At 43.7% G+C, this 26619-nt stretch overlaps 1 protein-coding gene across 3 annotated transcripts in view; it reads right to left on the bottom strand.

The window, feature by feature from the left end:
• Positions 1 to 387: 387 nt before the first annotated feature.
• The window catches only part of LOC137874692 (acetylcholine receptor subunit beta-like), a 35514-nt gene continuing 9282 nt past the window's right edge, over positions 388 to 26619 (bottom strand). Inside the window, exons 1-11 of one of the 3 annotated variants that reach the window (XM_068713574.1) lie at positions 18587 to 18653; positions 10775 to 10908; positions 10352 to 10396; positions 9811 to 9920; positions 8771 to 8879; positions 8433 to 8580; positions 8115 to 8300; positions 7422 to 7645; positions 7156 to 7337; positions 981 to 1119; positions 388 to 797 (exon numbers count right to left, since the gene is read on the bottom strand). In XM_068713574.1, coding sequence (XP_068569675.1) covers positions 657 to 797; positions 981 to 1119; positions 7156 to 7337; positions 7422 to 7645; positions 8115 to 8300; positions 8433 to 8580; positions 8771 to 8879; positions 9811 to 9920; positions 10352 to 10396; positions 10775 to 10897 — 1407 coding nt within the window. In that variant the 5' untranslated portion in view covers positions 10898 to 10908; positions 18587 to 18653 and the 3' untranslated portion in view covers positions 388 to 656. Of the gene's footprint in view, positions 798 to 980; positions 1120 to 7155; positions 7338 to 7421; positions 7646 to 8114; positions 8301 to 8432; positions 8581 to 8770; positions 8880 to 9810; positions 9921 to 10351; positions 10397 to 10774; positions 10909 to 13787; positions 14264 to 16688; positions 18321 to 18586; positions 18735 to 22370; positions 22547 to 25285; positions 25510 to 26619 lie in introns of those variants that run through there. The other 2 variants (XM_068713572.1, XM_068713573.1) reach the window with 2 other exon arrangements.

Raw genomic sequence — 26619 nt, 5'->3', positions numbered from 1 at the left:
AGTTTCTATTCCTTTAATCATATTTTAGGTTCCAACTTTCTGTACAGCACTTCAGACGTTTTTACGTGATTAAAAGTAGAGGCGTCAGTAAAGGACAGAATCTGTAAAAAAGTGTCCAAAGATTGGTTGGTGAAACTCACGGACCGGACTTCTCTTTGTGATCAACAGAACATGAGGAACCCAATGAGCGTAGGATGAGACATCTACCTTTCAACAGCACTGTTCTCATCTTTTGAATTGACATTATGTTACTGCCCTCTACTGCCCACAGCCCAACATAACGGTCACTGAGTGTGACCACTGTTCATGCAGAGGACAATGTTCCACAAAGCACAGAAGGCACAAACACCGTCACTTACGAGAAAAAAAAATGTATTTCAAGCTTTCAGAATGAAACAAAAACAATTATCACAATGTGTTAAATACACGATTTAGACCAAAATCTACACATGGATTCTGTTATTATGTGCGTTGTGTGTACATGGTTCTACTTTATGCAAATGTGACCTTACAGAACATTTAATACGCTCACCACAGAAATATGGAATAGGTGTTTTATGGAAAGTCAGATCCGGTGATCTCAGAAGACACCAATAAGAGAGAAGCGACGACCGAACAACGTATCCGACTGTGTTCGAGTATTTGCGTTGCGTCTTCTAAGGGAAGGGGTTGTCGGGCGTGTAGTTGAAACTGGCGTCCAAGAACATGGCCAGGGTGCCCAAGGTGGTGATGATGACGAACAACCACAGGAAGAGACGGTCCACCACCAGGGCGATGTACTGCCAGTCCCCTGTCATCTGGAAGAAACACACACACACACAATAAAGCACTTACTGTAAGCACCGAGTCAGCAATGTGCTGTATGTATGCTGTGGCACATGAACATTGTCGGGGCATGTTTGGAACACTCGGTGCTCCAGAGCTGCAGACAGACGGAGGAACGAGCTGCAGCCTGACGGCGGGTTGTGCGCGTTTCTCACCGTGTCGTCCGTGTCCTGCTTCTTCAGCTGCTCCGCCATGTACGTCACGGCAGAGATGGCCGACTTCAGGTTGGGCGGGAGGATCAGACAGTAGCCGTCGGTGTCCGGGAGCCGCTGGAGCTGCACCGTGCTCTCGCATCTGAAACAAGAGAAGAGGGACAGTTGGTGGAGAGATTGGTCTAAATCTGAGTCTTTCAAACCTCGGTCCAAGTTCCCAAAAAATGTTCTACACCTACGCCATGTGCTGGTGCTTCAACATACCACTGCTAAAAACATCCGTCTTCACAATACTTTATCATCTGATAGTCAAATCTAGTGTTACAAAGGTTTAAGAACACTATTGTCATTTGTTTTAAATGAAAAGTTTTGGAAGCATTTTGGGAAAGAATAAGTGATTTTTGTGCTAAACTAAGCTGGACATTAGAGTGGTATCAGTCTTCAGATCAAACATAACTCTCAAAATGTCAAACTATGGCAGAAAAATAAAAAAAACATTAAAAAAAGAACCGCAACAAAGGTTTAGTATCTCTCTTTAGCTGTAAACTGACTCCATAATTAATACTTCTGTGCTTTTAATTATTTATTAGTAAGTGCCAACCTAAGAGTCATTCGCTGCACCAAATCTCCTTTTATTATTGTATTATTATTTTGATTTTAATCAATCCTATTTTAGTATTTTAAACTATTATATTTTATAAAATAAAAATATAAGAACATGTGATGGTGCAAGGTACCAGCTATTTTATCTCTATTAATTATTAGAAATGAAAAAAGAACTTACAGAAAAGGGCATGTTGCAAATATTACAAATTAAGTATGAATAGATTATGATTATTTTTTACCATTATTCATCCATTGATTTGTATTTTATGGTTAGTATTTAGCCTTATTATTGTTCATTACAGTGAACATATGGACAACGTAAGAAGCCGTTTCCATAAGAAACACATTCAGCTTTGAGAATGTCATGCTAATACTCAGACGCATGTCCTCTGGGAGAAGTTACAGAACTCCCCTCTCAAATGCTCAATAAGCTCAGATTTATGTTGCGCATGTCAGGAGTCACTAGCACAGCGTTGTTCACCTCTGCTGACACAAACCCCCGCTGACATTAGCTGTCCGCTGGAGGACACGCGGTACAGACGTGGACGTCAGTGTCGACGGTCCTGACCAGATCACGCAGCTCCTCCGAACAATGAGTGACAGCAGCAGCGCTGACGCAGGGGTGACACCGACGCAACGCCGGGTCAACATTCATGTGAAGCCGTGACCTCTGACCCCTTCATTCTTCCCCTCACACAGCTGCTCCATGAAGCAAAACATACGAGGAGCGAGAGTCTTCAAGGCAGCGTTCCTGTAGTGCCTTCATGCTTTAGAGCATAACTGCTCCACCATAAATAAATGATTCGGAAATTATCCCCGAGGCATTTAAAGCATCTCTACATTTACGTATCCTTGAAATCAGAAAGGGGAAATATAACAATAACAACAATAATTCTAATACCAGATACATGTCTTAGCTGTTTCTTTGTTGACCAATCAGATGTTCAGGTGGAAACAGTATCCACTGTTCTTATCAGGTCACAGGTGTGGGACCAGTTACACAGGTTGAAGCAAACACTTAAATAATAGAGTGATAATCGTTTGCTACAGATTCCACCTCCTCCTGCTGCTGCCCTGTGCGTCCCAGCATGCCATTCACCCCTCACCTCTTGTACAACTTGGATGTGTTTTGCATTCCCTCAGTGTTAGCTGAAAGTTTGGTCTCTACTTTTTACATGTTTCATTTTTTGATTTTTGCCTATTTTAAAATTTGATTTACAAGTTTATGCAAGCCATGTTTTGCTACCTACTTATGTCTTTTACATTACAACCCGATTAATCCTTCAAAATTGCACATACAGCACACATGATGAATTGTAACCTACAGTAAACAAAGAAGTAGAATAATCACATGTATACAGTATATAACTACCAGATGTATTTGTCACACTTGCATGTTTATGTTCCCGTCTAATACCGTTTTCTACATTGTTCACATACATTTCAGTAAAAGCAGGCTTTACAACATATTGCCTTCTTTTAAGTCGAGGTCAGTAACTTAATTATGTCAAAATATATTTGTCCACAACAAGTAAATAAAGAGTGCCTTTATCTCGAGTGCATTACAGTCCTCATTTCTACATGCATGTTCTTTGCTTTCTTCTAGTTCTGCTTATTCATTTGTAGTTGTTGGCTTTGCTCAGTCAACAACTCATTTGCTCACATGTCAAAATATACAAGACGCTTTTAAGAATACAAAAAAGCGTTAGAGGCAGATAGAACTCCTCCTGAAGGAGTCTGGCCAGACACCACGGCGCACCTGTCGGAGCGGCCCTTCGGTGCACGTCTGCAGTCCGTGCGTGTAGTGCATACAGGGTGTGAGTGATAATAATAACGTGCAGGACCTCCGCCAGCAGAGAGGGGACGGCGTCAGGGAAGAAGCGGGACAAGTTATCAGAGTCACAGCGAGACAGTGTGACAACAGATGGACTGCAGGACAATAAAAATGAGCGACCGATGAGCTCCCGTAGGAATGGTGCTGTGTGTGTGTGTGTGTGTGTGTGTGTGTGTGTGGCCACAGCTCAGGCCTGAGCTATGTGGCGCTCTACATGCCACCCACATACCACGGCTTGTTTTCATTACTGCGGATACACGGAGCCCCTCTCACTCCGACACAAACACACACACACACACACACACACACACACACACACACACCAGCACATGTACATACAGCACCGTTGCTGCATATATGCGTCTACATTTACATGTGGGCACTGAGTAATAGATTGATTGATAACATCGACTGACATTAACACGCAGCTGCGGGTGATGTACAGCAGAAACAAGGACACGCACGCACGCACGCACGCACACACACACACACACACACACACACACACACACACACACACACACACACACACACACACACACACACACACACACACACACACACACACACACACACACACACACACACACACACACACACACGGCGATATCAAGTAAATACGCCCCGAATGGAAGCAAACACGCAGAGAATTCTCATGAATGTGTTTTGAAGGACAGCAGCTGGCTTCTAACCAGGTCTCTGACAGAATAACAAGCTAAAGAGAGATGAATGAAGGTAAAGAGCACACAACACGGACTAGTGATGGTTGCCCGACCACCATCTCATCCGACTAAATCCTCCTCTGCCCCGATCACTCATCGCCGGCCTCCCCTTCCACTCATCTACCCCTATCTGTTGCTCACGCTCCCTCCACCTCCTTTCTGCGGGGATTACCCCCTAATGTCCAAACTAAACAGAGGCTTAGTGGCTGGCGACTGTGGACGCGGGTGTGGGGCTTAGCTGGGGCTGAATATGATGCCTTTGGAACGGGATGAGAGATGCCCAGCGAAGGGCCTGCTGCAGAGGACCGTGGAGCCGGTCATGATGCCAGCGCTGGGTGGCAAGGCTGAGGCCTACTGGCGGATTAGCCGGAGTGAAGTCAGCCTGGTTAGAGGGACAACGCGGTAAGCAACGCTTTATTGCAACTGATTTTGCACTATGTCCACCTCACTAGGATTTACTTGTCTACCACTGCACAAGTAGTCTTCAGTAAAAAAATAAAATAACAATAAAAACTCATGTATTTAAGCTATTGTTGATAGTATTACATATAGCTTTTTTTCACATCTTTGTCCGTCATCTTTGCTAAACTGCCGTAACAGTAAGTACAGCATCCGGCTGTGATTAGTGCTCTATTCATCACGTGACTCGTGCTCAGCTCATTAAAGCCTTAAAGGAACAGTGTGTAAGATGTAATGGGATGTAGCGGTGTGTTGCAGATTGTAGCCAACTAAATACCCTCAATATCAGCTCAGCCCTCATTGTAAGCGTGTCAGAGAACTACGGTGGCCTACAGGTAGGATTGTACTACAATATTTGGTTCTTTTTCATGACAAAGTAATTGCTTTTAAAAGCATTTATATCATTAAAAAAATTAATACATTCAGATCAGGATTAGAATGTATTTATATTTTAAATAAAACTAAATATTCTCTATAGAGCAACAACATTGTTTACAGCAGCAAAGTCACGATATAAAGTCATTAATATCTCAGTGGAATCAAATCTAAAGTGTTAATAAAATAAATAATATTTCTGAGTGACGTTTATGAAAGTCATTATCATGTCATCAGTCACTTTTAGTCAGTCCTCTGTCCTCTGTCCTCCCGGCTGCTTCGTCTCAGCCAGCAGAGAAGAACAACCTAAGATAAGCAGTGAGACGACAGACAGTCGGCTTCTGTTCAAGCTCCTTTGTAAAATGCTGCGGTGGAGGAGACTGTGGACAGAGACGATTGAATTAGGTTTCACCATCGTTTACATGTTCATGCTTGTTGAACAGATGTTTGATAAAGTTCTGGCTTTTTACTCGCAAATGTTTTATTGCAGTGACAGTAATGAGCGAAGTTGCTGTAACTTGAATGTGTGTGTCTGTGTCTATGTGCGTCTGTGTCTATGTGTGTGTGTGTGTGTGTGTGTGTGTGTGTGTGTGTGTCTATGTAGCTTGAGAAGCTCTAGTACTAATAAAAACAACAGTAACTTCAGGGCTTTTCAATACACCGGGACCCGTTTAATACCAGGTTTCAGTTCACATCTCTACCTTCAGATAATATAAAAACCAGTGTTCAGTTTGTCCGTTCTGGGTTGCTGTAGAAACATGGCGGACTCCGTGTCTTGTATACGCCATGTATAATTAAATGGCGTTTTTTTTTATACGTAAACATAACGATTCTTAAGGTTCAGGTGATTATACACTGATTACAACATGGTGATGACTATTTTATTCCATTTCTGCCCATTTATCCCCCGAAATGTTACACACTGTTCCTTTAAAATGTGTTGATCTGAACACCCAGGCTCTGGTGCAGAATATCAAGGTGGAAAACTGAGAACAGACAAAGAAAGAGCACCAGCTATAGAAACTCCAATTCCATGAACAGAAAATAGTAAAAAAGACGCTGCTTAATTAACAGCCGATCTTGAGAAAAATGTCACCAAAGGATCACCAAAGTCACCATCATTCAGTCATGGAAATCCATCAAATAGTTGTTATATTTCAGTCCGTGAACCAACATGTCCGACTTTGTTGTCACGCGTACAGGTTTGTTTAAATCCCACATTAGATACACGTTTCATTGAATAAGTTCCCCTCAAACATCTTGGCCCAACACTAAAACAAATAACACAAATAGTTATGAAGGATAATTATGAACTTTCTCTCCGGTGTTGTCCAGCTCAATCATTCAGCCTTCTTTTTAATCCGTCAGAGTACCCTCCGTGTGGCTGTATTAAATCTGTGATGCTGAAGGAAACGCACGTACTGTCGCCGTCTTCACAGATTGTCCTCGCTGCTGTGCTGACGGCCGTATTTCTGCCAAGTCGAGCACGCTGTGTACCTTACTATAATAGCTAAGCTGGCATCGGATACAACATTCACGCTTTGGCACACTCTAAAAAGAAGATTCATGCCCGCGCTGGATTTTATTAACATTAATAGAAATGGCTTTCTGCTAGTGTAACGTCAGGATCAGCACATCTTAGCCGTGGGAAGCGGCTGAATCCGGATGAATGACTCTGATGGGTTTTATTTCAGGTCTGTGGTGTTTAACAGTCTTGACGGGTAAGAATATAGGCGCTATAACCTTTTTTCGGCAGTTAACGTCTCCCAATAACTCAGCCCAAGAGCTTGGTTCATCTTTGGAGCCTTTGTTCATTCTCAGTATTTTGTGGTTTATTATATACAGATTTTATTTTCTTTGCGCGCACAAGAAATGATAAATATATGTGACACATTTATTATCGTGCTTTCACAAAAGGCAGAGCAAAATGTATTTCATATTACATCTCTGTGTGTGTATCAGCCGTGTGCAGGCTGTAGTCTGTAGTTACGTGACAAAATATCATCTAATGACAAAATTCTCTTTTGTTTGTTTTTGGATCTTTCCTCCGATGACCAGAGTAAGTTTTCCTCACTTACTCCGATATTGGAAAACACCTTATCGACGGAACAAACTGCCAGATCACAGATTTTCCAATTCCGATCAAAGGAGGCACCATGAATGGTTGAGCCGATTGACCTACCGGCCCCTCCAGGGTATGACGAGATCAGGGTTGATCTTTCTAAAGAAGTACTCTCCTCCAGGCTGCCGGCCATTGAAGCTTCGGATGGGCGAGTCATCACTAGACTCCTCCTCCTTCAACAGAGGCTCCTCTGGGTTTGGCCTCGCCATGCCGATGTACTTGGGCAGGAAGTGAATGAACGCCTGAACGTTTGAGGTAAAGAAATCAGAGACATCAGGTTTCTGAAAGACGGGTGTCCACAGTGAATTTGTTAAACCTGGCCTCACCTTTCGAACCCAGGTCGGCATGATGTGTGTGCTGGGCGTTCGGTGGTGCAGATTGAGGACAACTACGCTGAGGATGACAGAGAAAGTGACCAGGATCATGGTGAACATGACGTAGTTGACGATAATTGGGATGCCGAGGGACGTCTCGGGGACCCTGTCGGCCAGCAGAAGCATGAAAACAGTGAGAGCGATGAGGACGGAAATGGAGAGAGTCATCTTCTCTCCTGCAGACATAAAGGAAGAATTCATTAGAACAGTGAAGCTGCAAATATTACTCTGCTGGCTTCTATTTCACGTTGACAAGGGGAAACTTTAAGACATGATTATAAGACCTTTTGCTGTGGCCATTGATGAGTTGGCTTTGTCTTTAAAAAATGGTTGACAAAAGCTTGTTTGCAAAAAAAATCTGCAATTTGCCATCAATCTTGTTGCTTTCTGTTGGATCTATATTGTTCTATGCTGGGTCAGTGAAACATCTTAAAATCTAGCCGCACAGACCAAAGACAAAGCAGATTCCTCATTGAGGTCACGTTCCTTTAATCTATCGTATATCAATACATCCCTTCAAAGGCTGCCCTGCCTAGTCTGTATTAAGACACATTAGACACTGTATCAATGGGCAGTCGCCCTTCCTACATTCCATCTTGGTGGTGATGTGGAGTCACAGTATCAGAGCATGTCCAATGTGCTGACCTGCTCCAGGAGGCAAGTAGAAGACAAATATAGCCAACACGCTGGTGAGGATGCAGGGCACGATGATGTTGATGATGTAGAAAAGAGGCTTCCTCTCTATGATGAGGTAGAAGGTGATGTCCTCGTACAGGTCCTCCTTCACGTTCTTTCTGGAGGGTTTGTGACAGATGGCCCATTCCCCGTTTTCTGTGGAGAAAATAGACACATAATGGGGAATAATACTAAGTATTACTGTTAATATTTTGAGCATGCATTGACATGGCGATAAAGACATTTTTAAAAACAGGGCTTCTGGATAAAGTCAATGCAGGCACCAACCAGTGAAAGCGTTCTCATCTATGACAATCTCCTGAATCTCTTTGCCTTCATCGTCCAGAAAGTACTGCAGCTCCACCTCAGAGGCGTCGTAGGTGTACGAGCGGAAAACCATGCTGCAGTTCTGCCAGTCAAACGGGAAGTACGACACCTGTGGGGGTGGACATTAGGAAAGGCGTCATCATCTTCTAAAGGGGCATTTTCACACTTATGGACTTCTGGATGAAGTTTCATGAAAATATGAGATCAAGTGAAACTTAAGGTATTATTGCATATTCAACAGTAGTACAATTGAGCCATAAATTGTCCTTCCTAGCTTGCCATCCAACTAGAGACAGTACCTCTATAGAGCAGGAGCTGCGGTAGATAGCTGGCGGAAGCCAGTTGACCGTCCCGTCATTGTAAACCAAGACGTTGACGTAGAGAGCCACGTCGAACTGACCGTCATTACTGCAGGGAGACAAAGCTCGGATTGTAGACACGTTAGTGAAACATGACATTTCACAAGTCAGTCATGTGAAATCATACATTTTACTTCTAAAACACTGTTGATACCATCATTCAGGGCATACATGTGGATATGAACATACACAGACACAGGGGCATATTGGGCAGATCATCTGTTAGATGTATCACCAGCTCCATGTTTCAAATCAGCCGTCGTTACAAAATGAATTAACAAAAAAGCTTTCCAAGAGTGCCACCAGATTCAAGCTGCTATTCGTGAAAGGCCGTCTCTAGAGCCAGTGTTTGATTTGTCCATTCTGGGCTACTGTAGAAACATGGCGGTGCAAAATGGCAGACTCTGTCCCACCCACTCCCATTGTAGGTATGAGGGGCTCATTCTAACGAAAACACAACTGTTACTTCCAGGTGATTATAGACTAATGAAAACATAACAGTGCATATTGTGTTCTCTGGGTGTCGCGGTAATTCTGTTATTGACTATAACCGTGAAACATTAATATCTTGTTAATAATACACATGATAAAATTATGTAAATAAGCACCTCTTAAATCATTTCATACACAGTGATGGTTCCAGTATCTCTCCACTTTCATACACTCGTATTTTAAGTGTAACTGAATTGCCCAAAAAGAGACACACAATACACATAGTTTTCTATAGATATTGCAATTACATCTATATCGTGAATTATATAGGACATGATAATCATGATGTTGTTAAAGTGCTATTCCATTTCTGCCAATAGATCCCTCTAAATCCGGCACACTGGTCCTTTAAATATTTCGGTCTCGACTGTGACTGAGTGGTGGACCGACCGACCGTCAGACGGACATCTCTAGAGACACGCTGCTACTGCATGTTTGCATTGCTGTTTAAATCCTCTGTGAGTTACTTCATGATGAATGACACTCACTTGTTTATGAGGTAGATGTCCGGACGCCACACTTTGTTGGGAGGAATCCTCAAAACTTCAATGTTGTCATAGTCCTCTGGCTTCCATGACAACCTGTAGTCTATCCACGCCTAGGAAGGAAGGAAAGGAGGACAGAAGGATGGAAGAAAGGCAGCAGGGAAGGGAGGGAGTAGAGAGCATGAAATAACAGACATAGAGGAGAAGACAAGAGGTGAAATCATTACTACGGTGCCCTGATGTCCCCGTCAGCTACATCCTAGTTTATCCTGTCTTTGGTAAGTCATTTAAATCCCACTGATCTAGACAGCCACTCACACACACACCCAAGCAGTGCTGAATACTAATTAGCGAGGGAGAGGGAAAGAAATGAAAGAGCGAGACCGAGAATAAGAGAGATGAAGCAAGAAATTATTTGTGGTTATAAAAAGTGACAAGTCCATTTGAGGACCGGAGCGACAGCGAGCAGCGGAGAGAGAGGAGACGGGAGCTGGAGCGGCAGAGCGAGGCTCGGTGATGAAGACGAATGTTTTCATCCTCGTACCAGGTTCATGAACACGTTGGTTGTCATCTCTTCGTTCTTCTCGTTCTGCAGCGATAGAGAGAGAGAGAGAGAGACGAGGAGATACTTTATCTTGTTGTATACGACAGTGCTGTTACTTTCAATCCTGCTCTATGGAAACTAATTGGGTATATGCACCCAGCAGTGATCTAGCCAATTGTGTGTGTGTGTGTGTGTGTGTGTGTGTGTGTGTGTGTGTGTGTGTGTGTGTGTGTGTGTGTGTGTGTGTAGGGGATTGGACTGCTGAAGGGTAGCACTGCATTTTCATAAAAACAACTTGATATATACAGTAAAGGTCAAGGACTCAAATAATTCATAAGGAAGTATTTGCATGTATGAGCGTGGATGTGTGTGTGCGTGCGTGCGTGCGTGCGTGCGTGCGTGCGTGCGTGCGTGCGTACTTACCAGGCTGACGAGCTGTGAGAGGGTCATCCCCACTCGAACCATCACCTTGTCCTCCCAGTTGCGAGCTGGTCTGACTTTCATGTTGTAGTTCTCAAACAGCTTTTGATGGAGCCTCCGCTCCATTTCTGAGGCTCCTGGATGAAAGGACCGATGCAAAGAGACAGAAATGATGAGGAGGGAAGAGATACCTAATGAATCTAGTGCCACCCACCATCCGTAAAATAGAAGGTGATTGAACAAACAAAAGGCAAAAGGGCTGGGCTTTTCTTTGTTTTGATTGAAATATAACATCTCATATGTATTTGACTACATGTAAAATTGAGACTTTGAATGTAAATTATGTTACAACATGCTAAATTCACATGCTTTTAGGCAAGACATTTTACTTTTCACATTGTAATTTACATTGAATGACAGAAGAAGCGTGACATAAACTACAATAGATCTCAAGCTTGTCAGAGTGCAGACTAGCACCAGAACACACACACACACACACACACACACACACACACACACACACACACACACACACACACACACACACACACACACACACACACACACACACACACACACACACCTTTTAAAGTCCTCACGAAGAACAAAGCAATTCCTTTTTGTCCTAAACAGACCCCACTATGTAATTTAAAACTAGGCCTCTACCAAACGGTTATGATGTCACTTCAAGAGAAGAGAAAAATACAAGCCATGTTCTGTTACTATGCTAGTAATATGTTGGTACAACACGTCAATTTGTTGCCATGAAATTAGTAAAATTATGAGAAGTAGCATTATTCTCATGTATTTATTCTAGATATTTACCTTCTTTACAGAAACTACTTTAAAAACCTCTCAGAAAAACAGACCATATATGAGATGATTCAGGCCTATGTAATGAAATAACATCAAATGCATCATATAAACAAACGATTGAGTTTTTACAATTCAATTTGAATTACATTATTATCTTTACCATAAAAGGACAATTTAAACGTTTTTTTTAGAGCACGCTTTCAGAATTTTTTTTGACCAAGTTACTTAATCCTGTTCAGTAATTCCTCTGATTTTCAGTGTTCACATCATAGTTTCAGAGTTTGTCGTTTCCTTCCTGTCAGGAGGTGAACTGAAAAGGCACGCTATAAAGCCACAGCAACAGCTAGGGGATTTTGTGTGTGTGTGTGTGTGTGTGTGACATAAACTGAGTGGTAGAGTCGGCCGAGTCAGTTTGAGTTCAACACACAAGATATTTCAAAACTAAATGTGCTCTAAGAAATAGTCAAGCATCACATTACAGTTTGGTTTTACTGATATACAAAGGACTGAAACTTCATTTTAATGTCTTTATGTTAATATTGTATTTATGGTCATTTCACATCCTACGTCTCTATGTTAAGTGTCTCATACTGTTTTGTTGTAAATCCAAACCATGTCAAATTGTCTTATTATTGCTGTACAAATAAATACAAATAAAGTTTGATTGATTGATGAAGAATACGCCTCACACAAAAAGTAAGTAAAAGTATGAGTAAATGAAGGTAAAAGACCAAAAGTTGTTAAAATGGGATAAAGTTCACATGCCACTGACACACACAGAGAGCACAGAGCACGTTTGTTCTCTGCGGATCAGTGGGCCAGGCCTCCAGTGGTTAGGGGTTCAATTCCTACTGGGATGATGCCTGCTAAAAATATACTGTGTATGCTCATGTATACCTAGTATGGGTTCAGACTGATTCAGATTCTAATAGCGTCATGCAAATAGCAGAGTGTATATAATATTACTTTGTGATATGGAAATCAACACTGGAGGTGCGTGGAAGACAGAAAGTCACACGTTCATGATTCTGTTCACCTTGCCGAGGAACCTCAGCAACAGAATTTGGTATTTCGCACTCCGCTTCCAAAAATGTGTGTCCCTACTGATGATGACTGATCATCTGATCACGATGACGGACGATGACGGACCGTCACATGTGACACAACGACGTGTGGAACAGACGGAAGGACAGACAGGACACGCAGTAGAGGCAGTCAGCAGGCCAGGTGCTGGTGGCGTACGATGGGTAGCAAAGGTGACTGAGCTAATGTAATTGATATGCAGCAGGGGAACGGCATCAAAGGCATGTCTCGGATACCGGCTCCATCAGGGACAGAAATAGACTCTGATTAACAAACAATGGTGTGCTAATATGGTTCATTATGTGTTCCGGAATAAGGCGGTCTTGGTTTTTTTGGGATTTTCCAGCTAATCAAGTTAAAGATCTTTGACAGGACTTCTTTCTATTGGTATTCCCCCTCCTCTGTGTTTCTCTTCCCTCTCTATTCTGTTGCTGTTTGGGGAAATACAGTTAGAAAAATCACCCCATGAACAGAGAGGAACAATACACAGCAACCCCCCCCTGGAGGTCAACAACAGGTGCAGGGCAGCCTCTCCTTTACACTCCCACTGAGGGGGCGAAAGGTCAAAGTCAAAGCCCGTCAACTGATAAGAACTAGTCATCCCAAATCGATTCTAATTATGATTTCATCCACACACAAAAAAAGACAAATAGAGGAGGTGGAATCGATACCAATTTAACTGAGCTGACAGAGTGCAGTGGGATGTCAAACCTAGTTATCTGATCTGATTACTGTAGCTATCCTGAGTGCAGAAATGCTTGAAAGCAGAGCTGGAAAAGACTCTCCTCTGGGCAGCCAAACAGGAACTAGGTCGAGGTGTTAGGACAAGACAGGGGAACGGGAGGACAGTTCCCCAAGCCCGATACAGGGACAAAAGTCAAAGTCAGTCAGACATATTTTCTTTCTTTCTCCCCCCTTTCTCTCCATCTCTTCCTGCCACTGTGCAGTTCCTCATGCACGTCTTACTTCAAAATGCACAGCAGCAGTATATTTCTGTCCGTTTACAGCTAAAGAGAAGTTGATATTAGCGCCGACACAGGCTACATGCCGCACATCCAAATTCACAATGAGGGAAAATCCACACAAACGCAGCGAGCGCTCCATGAAATGTCCTTACCGGCGAAAGTGAGACAGAGGCAGCTGCACACGATGACGAATACGTTCACCCTCGCATGAATGATCGTGCTCATCTTCATTTGTCCCATCGCGACAGTCATGACATCTTACACTTTTTATGTTCAGTCAGAAGCCCCACTCTCCGCTATATCGGCACTTTGACGCCCTCACCTGGAATCGCGACGGGTCCTAAAAAGTCACACCTTCCTGTCTCTCAGCTACACGCACACCTTCAGTAGGACTGCAGCTAGTTGGCACCTTCAGCAGCACACAGTGTTCAGCTCTCCCTCTCCTGTCCCGTCGTCTCTTTGGGGCCATGGCTCCATGGGTGAAACCACGGCCTGATTGGGTGCGCACGCTGGGAGTGACGAGAGGGCGGAATGTGTTTGTACTGGGAAGCCTGCGGGGCAAGCACCTGTTGGTGCTCGCCAATCTGCGGTTTGCACTGTTGGGATGGTGGGTGGGAGGAAGAGGTAGTGGAGGGGGTGGGACGGGGTAGAAGAATGTCAATGAGCTATGACAATGGAGATATTTTAGGGGGGGAGAACAAGTGGGCGGAGTTCACCGGGGGGGGGGGGGGGGGGGGGGGTTGGCTTTGTCTGGCCAAGGAATGATTGGAGGCGGTTAATAGGCGGTGCTCTTGCTTATTTCACTTTCCATGGCTTCTTCATCCTGTAGTTGACCTCTCGCCCTGTTCTTTTCTTTTTTCCTGTTAAATCAAATCTCCTCTACCTCCTTCATCCCTTCACACATTGGTCTCCTGCCTCGGTCCTTTGGTGCAGTGATCATTCCCAATGGGCTGGCGACAATGGTGGAATTCATGCTGCGTGTTATATCTCAGGGTAGAATTGGCTGTCAAATTTCCAACTGTTTTGCATAACAAGTAATCACAAAACTGATCTAACTTAACAGAATTGAGTTGATGGGTTGTGGGTTTGATTGTCATATTAGTTTACGGAAGGAACTCAATCTACCAATTTCAAGTCCTTTATACGGCTATAAGAACAGTTATCTTAAGTATTAGCGCTGGTATCGTTTAAAAAGTGACGTTAGCACAGCCAATAGCACAGTAAGTACACTTTAAGTGATACAGATACCAATAGAATACCTCATTTGATACCGTTCTTTCCTACTTCCTTTGATACCCATCATGTGAATAGAAGCATTTAGTTGTGTAAAATGCCACCACCACCGAATGAATTGTTATCAAACGACACAGGTATGTACTGCGGTAGCCTCGCCATGATGTTGAACGTTTTGGTGACATGCGGAACTGCCTCCATAGAGACCGTCTGGGTTGTAGCGGTGGTAGAGAGCCAATCACACGTCGCATTAAATCGAAGAACGCTAGCGGCAATTGGCTGCAAGCAAAACCAAACATAAAGTAATGTTTTCTAGATCTGGCAGGTGTTGTTTGACTGAGGTTTTGATGCTACTTATTAATGGGGGGTTATTTTGGTCTATATTGATAGCCAGCCCTATTAAGTTTCCTGGAAACAAATGCTTAACCAAAGTCACTATGTGTAGAATTTTAAGAACCCAAACTTTCAATTGGTGCTTCCCAATTGTACAGTAAACAAAAGAGACTGTGGCAGACAGCATTGTGCATAGAGAGAGGGTGATGGGGTGAAGGAAAAGATTATGATAATGTCCCATGGATCTGACCTGGGACACGGTCTGAAAGCAGCACACAGACTGGACTCAGTCATGTGACTTTAAGTAACAGCCCTGATGTTATTCTAGTCAGAGCTGTGGTAAAATAAAGAGGAGGAGGAAATTGAAGAAATTGCAGGAGCATGAAAGACATCATTCCGCAGAGCAGCGCTGACATGGTGTGACTCAATACGTCTCTAAGCCACTACAGCCAATATATTTATGGGAGTTGAAATGAAGGATGCTGAAAGCCTCGGCTCCACAGATGCTGCGAAGGGAAAACTTCCAGGAAGAAGTTGCCAAAGTAGAGTCCAGAATAACCAAACTTCTTGGTGGTGAGGTGTTGTCAATAGTGCTGAAGAGGTCCTACCGGATTCATTTGATTTGAGCTGAGAAAGAACACCTCGGTCTCGCTGATTTGGAGTTTTGAGGTGAGCTTGAGGCAAGGAAAGAGAAGCATTTTGAATACGATATATCAAAATAGAGATGATGTTGCCATAGAAATGGCGAGGGAAGTTCTGAGACGAGAAGAATACATGAGTGTTATGATCGATGAGGTGAAGGCCTGGGAATCAACTCTGGATTCTGCTGCTTCTTGGATCCTTCATGTTGCTTTTTATGAAGGTTGCGTCTGTATTTCGAGGGTCGTGGAGTTATTTTGTCTGTTACACAAGACGAGTGAGTACTTACCTTCTTTGCAGCACCTCTCTGTTTCTACTTTTATTATCTCCTTCTGTTGCATCTGAGGTCATACCATCCTCTCTGCACATAAACAGGTATTAAAATCAGAAAACGTCTCTACCTCGCCCTCCTGCAAGACACTCTGAGTATAAAAGCAGTCAGAATGACCAACGTGTGTTGTTGTGTATCAGTCTTCTCAACGCTACAGTTTCATACAAGGTCAAGGTATTAGATAGAAGATAGAAATGAGTGCAATTTAAATGCAATTCAATTCACGCCACTAATGCTGCCAGGTCTACGAGCGCCGAGGCTCAATCAGCACCGTCGGCACAATGAGCCGCCGAGAGTGACTGCAGACTTTCACCCTTCAAACGGCTCAGCTCACACTGCATATATGCATGAGTGTATTTACACACACATAGAAATATCAGGGAAGCCCATGCAGCCGTGTCCGGTAACCACTACCAGTGTGTGTGTGTGTGTGTGTAGGATTACTCATAGCAGAGCAGAGGGTCGCAACTCTCACGGCAGCATTCTGACAACAGATGGAGCCTTTGATATCTTCCCTTCAGATCTTTATTTAAGTAAACAGACACAAAATGAGACAAAAGATTAAAAGGGCAGGTTTGTGTTTATGTCATGTGGGATGAAACGGACGTGTGCTGTGAGAAAGCGAGACACACAGGTCTCCTGTATAATGGGAATTCCACAGGCTATTGGTGCAGCTGGTGAACTGAGTTGGCATGCTGCTCCGCACTTCGACATAAGAATAGCCTCCACGCAAACGCACACATACACCGGTGCCGAAAATACAAAGAGGATTACTATGGCTGCAGAAATATCCACGGAGCATGTGCCACGCTCCGGCACATTCTGACGGAGGGAAATGAAAAGGCACACAGCTTGCTCATTATAGCATCTGGTTTGTCTCGGTGTTTATGTGTGAACACCGCATATGAATATCCAACTCTGGCTCCACAACTCAGACCTAGATTCCTACTGGAGCTAATACACACACAAAAAAAACAACACACCAGCAGCTTAGGTTTACACACACGTCTGGTGCGCCAACGTCGACTTGGTTAGAATATTTCATGCAATCATCAAATGCCCTCATACGCATTACAAAGTTTGGATTTAGTTTAATAAATGATTTATGTCCGAATATCCAAGTTATTGAGCAAACCTCAAGATGGTCATACAACTCATTTACTTGGCTGCATACAAACAGTCACCATGACGTCACCCATTGGTGGACTGCCGCTTTGAAACCTTGAGTTCGGCATTTTGGCTGTGTTGACCTGTCAATCACATGGTAGCCCCGCCCCAAAGCATATCCAGCTTTATCGTCTATTTTGTTCTAAAATGGGACCGTTATTAACTAAATGAACATCCTGCTGTATTGAAGAAGACTTTAAACTACAATGTTTACTGAGGTAATAAATCAAGTTAGGAGTAGAGTCATTTTCTTATACAACCAGACTTCTGTCTGCAACCTGACGGCCGTTAGAAAGCATGCAGGTTTAAGGCACTGCGGCGTTGGCTTCCCTTTTCAGAACCCGGAGGTCGCTGCCTGTTGCAAATTGAGGTTGAATGCAGACAAAACGGCGCCAGAATTCTTGACGGTATACAATGACAAACCTCAGCCGGTCAAACAACATGCCATCCTCTAAGAGTAGATACAGAGAGATACACAAGGCCAAAGGTCAAGGTCAGGTCATGGTTGCACAGGACTTGTGCTTTACGGGGTCCAACACTTATGAGTTTGAAATCATTCCATATTGCCAAGAATGACAATGTATTTCAACACTTGACACTGGCTACACTAAAGGCAAATGAACATCTAGGGTTGCCAGTCAGAGAAAGTAAATTGGCAGTGCTTGATGGCAGATTTAAAACACGTCGTACATATAAGAGGTTCTAAATTGTTGGCGGATGTTGAACTACACCCAGGGAATCATTTGGCAGTTGAATACAGTGATGTCTCCGCCCTATTTGTTGAGTTGGTAAATGAGGATGGGTATAGCTCAAGGAGAACAAATGTCCCACTGCTTCAGGGGGCTTTGAAGGGGTCGGTGGGAGTGTGGTTGAAGCTAGCGTCAGTAAAGATGGCCAAGGTGCCCACAGTGGTGAAGACGACGAAGATCCAGAGGAACATGCGGTCCACCACCATGGCCACATACTGCCAGTCCTCTTTCAGCTGGACATGGATGGATGGATGGATGGATGGATGAAAGGGAGGACATACAAACAGAATGGTGGGGAAGAGGAAGAAGGAGAAGATGGGAAGTGAGTGAGTGAGGATATAAGAAAGGAGCGGTGTGGAGCGTGGGAAAAGACAGAAGGGATGAAAAGAAAACAGGGAGGAGTTCAGAAACCCAATGATTGCTCTTCAAAAGATCCAAAATGAATAGAAGTGAGAACGATAAAAGACTGAGGAGCATTACAGCCAACAGGCAAACTCACCGCCTCGTAGTCCTTCTCAGCCTGCAGAGCCTTAGCGATAAACGTGATGGCATCTATGGCTGACTTGAGCTCGTCAGGTAGCGTGAGGTAGCTGCTGGGGCCGTCGATGAACTTCCTCAGATCCGTACACATACCCTCCGGCTGATACCTGGATGACGGCACACATTAACAGTCACGTCACAGGAAAACATCCACAAAGCACAACAGGAAGGTCTCAGGATTGATCCAGGAGAGATGTAGTGAGTGCACGTGAAGTGTCTCACACACACACACACACACACACACACTACCGTGCAGAACGGAGCAACGTGCGAGCAGATGTCGGTCCAGACTAATTAAAAGCTGTGGAATAGTAAAGCGTTTACGAGGCAGGCTGCACGTCTACTTTGCCGTCGTTCAGAGAGGAATAAAGAGAAGGTCAGAGGAGCTCCCCGGGCTCGCTCTGCCAGCGTGGGAGTCGCCGCTCCGCATCTGCTGACTGGGCAGCTCTGGCTGACAAAACCCTGCGAGTGTGTGTGTGTGTGTGTGTGTGTGTGTGTGTGTGTGTGTGTGTGTGTGTGTGTGTGTGTGTGTGTGTGCTGCTGTGTTTACTTGTTGCCCTCAGTTACCAACCGTCAGCTGCGATGGCGTGCCAGCGGTTGCTGTGGGTGTCTGCGCAGCTCTGCTGTCACTCACAACTTTTCACGCGACAGGTCTAACAGAAGGCCAAAGATGTTTTCATTCGTTACTGAAATCATCACAGAGAACATCAGCTGAGCTACAGTGAGGCTGCAGCAGCTGAAACCCTGACTGTACTGAATTGAGCGAAGGGGCAACCATTTGCTTACGAATTCAACTTTTCTTTTTCAGGAGGACGGATGAGTTATTTCTTGTGTGAAAATCGTTGTAGTGTTGCTTTAACAACGAGCTGTTGAAGAAGCTCAAAGCGTCACTCATTAACCTTTTCTGCTGGCAATTTCCCTGCTGACTTTAAACTCGTACAGGGTGTCCTTGAGAAATGACGCATGGATTTTCTTTTGGTTGCCTCCAGTAGAGCGTCAGACACCGCTCTAATATAAGTTTAAGGAGTGATACAGCACGACTCGCTGCGCAGGACGTCACAGCTGAAGGACAAGTATCGCTTATTAAGTAGTAGTTGGTTCTGTCTCATGTCTCCTGTCTCTCTCTACACTGTGACTGTCAGATGGTAAAACAAAAAACAGAAAGTCTTTAAAGTTCGGGTAATGACTTTACAGTTCATCTTCATTTTCTCTTCCAGTTAAGGTGAGCTCTGGGATTGTTAAAAACCTGTCAAACTGCATGTGTTGCTCGGCATTTTTATTTTATTTTATCGCGCGTAAAATTGAGGGTTTAAAAATAAGACTATAAGAAATTAATGTAATGACATTTCTGGAGATATTAGATTCAAAAGGAGTAGAAATACACAAACAAGTGGTTCATATGCGCACTAATAAACACACAGTTATGAGGCATTGATTGTGAACCTGCATATGCTGCTTGTAAAAGTCGTATTAAACAATATTAAACCATAAATAATAATCATTTTGAGCAGTATTCCCCTTTAATAAAGTCACTAAAAACTCATCTACTCTTGGTCCTTGCCACGACTTTGTCCAAACGCACAACACTCTAGTCAATTCACATTATTCTCCTTGCAGGAACAGCTGCCGTTTACTTATGAAACACCTCAAATATTAAACACCTTACATGTTCTCGATCCTATGAATTAAAAAAAAAAAAACTCAGATGAAATGAGTTGCAGGCCCGGCAGCACACCACCAGAGGGCAGTAGGGCACCATCTCTCTCACTAGAAACCATTAAGGAAGCGTGACCTGACGGAGCTGCTTGGTATTCAGTGCAGCGGTTTGGTGGTTTACAATGCAGCGCTGCTGCTGCTGCTGCTGCGAGTGTGGCAGGTGAAGAGGCTGAGACCTGACAGAGGTGGAGCCTCATCAGATGGAGAGAGAGCCATATAAGAGAGGGAGGAAGAGAGAGAGCCCCAATTTGGCCTTTAAACCCCTCCTCACTTTTTCTCCTGCGTGGCTCAAAGTAGCACTTCATCAGCGAGAAGTAAATGACTATTCAGGAGACTAATTCAACTAAAACTGGCTGCGTCGGGTGCCAAGACATGCACTAAACCCAATTAAGAAGGAGTGTGTGAATGTGTGGGCTCAAGAGAGATACTGCTGTCTCATCAAATTGCTCTAATAGAGCCTCCCCCCCTCCTCCTCCTCCTCCTCTCACCTAGACACGCAGCGTCCCGCTCTGATGTGTCAGAGTCGATTTGTGAGGGGTCATTATTATTTTAGCAACGATTCTCCGCCGCCTCCCGTCTCTCCCTCCAGACATATTTCACTTCTCACGGGAGGCGAAGGATGGAGAGGGAGCGACAGCTACAGACTGCGAGGAGGAGATTTTGGGTATTAATGGAGCAACAGGGAGGCCGGATAATTAAGGATGTCACATAGTCGCTGACTTCCAGGAAGTACAGTTCCTCGTTCTAGCAAATTCACCTGAGCAAGGTCAGCCATTACCTGAGAACCAGGTCTAGAGACTAGACTGATAGAGGGCTCACGAAATAAAAGATACAAGTCACTTCATGGTATCTGCCACTTAGAATTGAATCCAATAAACAACCTATGAAAACAAACACAGACCCTGTACCGTCAACGCGATGGATAAGCTCCACATCTTCATCCTCTCATGTTGGACCGAGACGCTACAGTGACTCTCTATCGCCCCCTCGAGGAACAAGTGGTATTACAAGACGGGACAGGACTAGCTAGCATGCTCATTTCAACAGACATCTATGCAACACAATACTCAACACTGTTGTAAAATGTTAGTTCATTTTTTTTAAATGTTTTAAACTAAAATTACCACCAGATCTGACACATTGGAGCTTAAAGTAAAATGTTTTTTTTTACACATATACTACTTTATCTAGCATGGTACTCCCGACATATTAATCTAAGCAGTGCCCTGGTGCAAACACCGCTCACATTTAAAACCAAAAGGTCAGAAAGTTAAGAGTTAACTTGTGATATGTGACTTATGAAGGAGAAGTGTGCTTACACAAAGACCTCAGTGCATCTCGGGTTATTAATCGGAACAACGACTGCCATACGGGCAGGAAGTGTGGAATTGTGTTCTAAAACACCCGTTGTTGCATATTTGCGGTAACTGCTATGCCTGGTTATGTTTATTAATGTGGACTGAGAGCTGGATTTCATGAGAAAAATGCAAGCTTTCAGAAAAGAGGAAACGCTGGCCAGCTGACTTCAAAGATAACGTGCTACACAGACCTCATCCTGAGCGCAGAAGACGAAACGTAAACGCGTGACTGTAATTTCACATTTCCTGTCACTCCTTCTGCATACAACCCATGTTGAAGAGATCCAGATATGCACCGTGTACTACAAGTGGACATAAGCATGGAAATGAAAGCTTTTAGGTGCGATGCTATTGCATAGGCTGAGGTCATAGAGGATGTCATGGCTGAAGGTCCTCTACAAGAAAAAGGAAAGAAAAAGAATGGCTCTCTACATTTGGAGGAGCTTTATGTCAACAATGACACATCTTAGAAATCTGACAGTTCATATCGATACAAATATGTATCCATTACTTATAGAAAGGTAGTTTCAGTAGTAAAAGATGGAAACTACATGTAATGCTCCCCCCCCACGCCCCTCCAGTAAACCCTGTTAGTTCATGCACAACCACTCACACACACACACACACACACACACACACACAAGGTTCCACAGCGGGCTGCGGTCTCACCTGTGCGGCTTAGGGAACAAGATGGAGGAGTCGGGCTTGCGGATGAAGTATTCATCGGCCGCCTTGCTGATGGTGAACACCTTTTTCTCCCGACGGGGCATCATCTCCAGGGATAGGGGGGTCTCAACTTTTGGCCTCAGCATGCCCAGGTAAGGAGGCAGCAGGTGGATGAAGATCTAGGGAGACGGAGAGTTGGCTCAACAACGTACAATATAATCACTTTCTCAGCGCTCCCACTTCATCCGATTTGATGCGTTATTTAACCGTACTTTCCACTTTCAGTGAATAGCCTGTTGGCTCTCCCAGACCTCGGAATTCTATCGCCTTGTCCGGTAATAAAAATTGATTTGTTGAGATTCCCGTTTCGTGATTTACTGGACAGCTGGAATGTACTCACCCTGTATTTGCCTATTACGGCTGAGCAATGAGTTAAAATGTTGAATTTAGCAGTGAGATAACCTTTGAGAACAGTTGCTGCTGAACGATGTGGGTGGGGAAACCAAATCGCTAATGCTCTCCAATTCCTCAACGTCTCCCCTCAAGGTGTCTTTGAGCACAGGAGGAAATACCAAGTCTGGGTACTCCAGCGGAGCGCTTCAGTAAAGACCGAGCTTTGCTTCCGTTGGACTGGGCGGCTCCCAGATGCGCGTTATTAAAACAGAGATAAATGTTTAATAAAACCCGAGTACTCCCTGGCTGTCAGACTTGGAGTTGCTTTTCAATGGAATCAGATAAAACATTAAACCATTGAGCCAAATGTTCATTTTGATCAATATCATAAATGCTGTTTGGCTCAGTTAACGGCTCTTTTATCTACACTTTAACGTGATTGGATTTCCTTCTTTTGAAAGAACTCTTGGCCAGCCTGTATTGACAGATGGATGTCAATAATCGCCCACCGGCGAGGATCATACTGCACTGCAGCTTCAGACGCCAGTTGAAGCGGCTTTGACTGTAGTAGTTTCAAAGAAAAAGCAGGACTTAGCCATCATTCAGAATCAAATCTGTTCTTATGTGACCTTTTCGTTGTAGCCTCCCGTTTTCCCAGTACACTGCAACACCTGTCGTATTTCCCACAGACAGCAGAGCAGTGAGTCACACATAGTGACATGATCACAGCAACACAGAGCAGCCAAACAGAGCGAGATCCGAGACATTAGTGTGAGTTATACAATGCTAGCATGGCTACACTTCATGGATATTTCTAAAGGATATTCTGCATGTTAAAACTGGACTATCTACTGGTCAACAATGGATAAAAGAAGAATTAAAAACACTAAAAATGAGTCCTGGCTGTGGTTCTGGTGCATCTTTGGCTGCAGGTAAAACCTGGCAGGTGTGATCCTCCCCACATTCTAAGGACAGCCAGCCAGACCGGCTCATCTGATTAATGAATGGTTAGCCAGAGTACTTTCCAGTATCCACAACATCGGCTCCGCTTTTGGAATATTCCCGCTTGTGACACCTGCTCAACTGTGAGAGGATCCAGGGAATTTTGTCAGAGTGAAGTGACTATGTCATTGAAAAAAACAACACAGGAAGCAGCCATTAGGATAAAAACATGTTCATACACTTTCCTCACTGACCCCATGTGACACCTGCTACACGTCCCAAAGCTCGTCACGTCATTAATCGTGACGATAAGACAGAGAACTTCCCTCTGGAGAGAGATTTTATTTCATTGGATTTCAAGATGCAGGACGTTTTCCTACCTTATTTAAGATAATTGGATTTGATGTGAAGATTAATTTAAAATGGCAGAACCAGCTTTTAAGTGATTCCATTAAAGTAGAATACCTGGAATAAAAGAATGCTAAGAGAAGGAAAATCAATGTTTCCATTACTCTTCAGATTATAGTTATTGCATTAGTAGTATGAATAGATGCCATTTTGTCAGTGATGATTTATATTTACTTAGAACGAGATTATTATTATCTCCACCAGGCGCAAGATTAAGTGTCTGGTCTTGATCTATTTTATAGTCACTTTTATGCTCTGCTGACTCCTCACTCCTCTTAGTGATCAACAACTGCTTCAATTTGGGCTCTTAGGTATCAGTAGTATAAACTGATCTATTTTCCCATCAACACTGATGCACATGATCGTGGGTCAAATGTGCGTAGTGCGTGGTGTGAATATACCTGAACATGAAATGTCTGTTTTGTGTACAAATCTCTCCTTTCCACATTTCATGGCACCGATCGTCCGAAGGAGGACGAGTGAACAGAAGCAGAACCTGTCATGTTCTTTTCTCCCATCAAATCCAGTCCCAAGCAGTTTAGTTTCACTAAACCATGCGAATCACCGGTGTAATAATATACGCCTTTCGGAGGTGAGCGTTCCCTGAAAGCGTGACAGAACTTGGAGCAAAAGTACAGAGCTGCTGCTCAGGCCTGTAATTAGCGTCCCATAATGTACATCGAGGGCAACAACCACTGATGGGGGTTAATGGTAGAACATGACATTCAGGTTGTTGAGGACGGGCGACCTAATACGGCCCGGACCGAAACACTACTATTGCCCACATCTCAGAATGATCATAGTAATTGACATTAATTAATTAAAGGCCCCCATTACTACATTAATGGATGTTGTGCTTAAGTTATGTTTTTTCTGGTATATTCACTTCTTACTTTCCATCACGAGCACATTGTCATGTCTGCTCATAAGAAGGTCCCTACAAGACAATAACGTGTGTCCGGATGCATTGGATATAGACAGATAATAGACATTAGAGTCTATTCATGTGTTTAAATCTTGTTGTTATTATATAACCAGCCTTAGTTTTGTTGTTGAATATATGTAGTTAGGTGAACAAAGCTTTTAAAATTTGACATTGCACAGTAAGCCTATACTATAAAGACTTGATGGTCTCTTTATGGAGGGGAAGGGTGCAACCTAACCCGGGAGCTCACCTTGCGGACCCACATGGGCATCAGGTGGGTGTTGGCTGAGCGGTGGTGCAGGTTTAGGACGACCACGCTGAGGATGACAGAAAACGTGACCAGGATCATGGTGAACATGATGTAGTTGACGATGATGGGGACACCCAGTGAGGTCTCCGGGATCTTATCCGCCAGCAGCAGCAGGAACACAGTGAGGGTGAGCAACACGTTGATTGACAGACCCATCTTCTCTCCTGGTGTGGGGGGGTGGAAAAAATGATATAATGTACTTAACTACGGGGAGAAGATCTCAGACAGCGGCCCCCATGCAGTTCACCACCAACGGCTCTAATTGCAACCAGAAAAGTTGTCTTGCATTGTACGTTTCTGCAAACCATATATGTGACGGTATTTAACAACTTAACATTACATGCATAACAATGTAACTAAATAAATAACAGCCGCCCTTAGCAGACTTTCGTATGTGGACGATACGTGGACATTCAATGGATCAGTGGTTTGCAAAAACGTACAATGCCAACATTTTGTTCCTGGGGACTGGGCCGCTAACAGTTTTCGCTCTTACTTTACAATTACAACACGTTCCTTTCTAGTTTTACCAGGACATGGTTTGTTCCTCCTTCAGCTGATGTACTGTTTTAGCTGCAGCTGGTCCATGTAATTCACCAGTAATGACTCTAATAGAAAATTCATCTCCCATTCTAAGTGATTCTGATAGAGCAGTAGAGCCAGGCCTCCCAGGTGTATTTAGTGGTCACTTACAAACTGTGTTTACCACAGATTGGCTGGAGTTGGTGGGTAATGAGAGACTGATGTGCATTAGGGCAGAGCATGCTCCCACACTGAGGAACTGTCAAAACAGAGGCTTGTTCTTCACCTCAAGCTCAAAATGACTGAGTTTCGGTCGACAGGTGATCTCTGGGAGGTACTGTGTGTGTGTGTGTGTGTGTGTGTGTGTGTGTGTGTGTGTGTGTGTGTGTGTGTGTGTGTGTGTATATATATATATATATATATATATATATATATATATATATATATATATATATATATATATATATATATACACACATATATAAATGATACTTCCCTATAGCTGTAGGCTATATGCGTTCTATATGCCTCTATGAGCTTAAATGAGTCATTTCACATCAGGCAGTGTGTGTGTGTGTGTGTGTGTGTGTGTGTGTGTGTGTGTGTGTGTGTGTGTGTGTGTGTGTGTGTGTGTGTGTGTGTGTGAAGGGTTCAGCAGGTTCTTATTGGAGTCACAGTGCAGGATGAAATGGCCCGTGTTGCCCCTCTGATTCTTTGGGCCTCCACTAGTGCAATTTGCTGATGCAGCCCTG

The sequence above is a fragment of the Cebidichthys violaceus genome, unplaced genomic scaffold, assembly GCF_023349555.1.
Source record: "Cebidichthys violaceus isolate CVI_PGR_0920_01 unplaced genomic scaffold, fCebVio1.0.p SCAF_19, whole genome shotgun sequence".
NCBI classification, from domain to species: Eukaryota; Metazoa; Chordata; class Actinopteri; order Perciformes; family Stichaeidae; genus Cebidichthys; species Cebidichthys violaceus.
The sequence above is the reverse complement of the archived record's forward strand: the minus strand, read 5'-3'. Positions and strand labels throughout refer to the sequence as shown.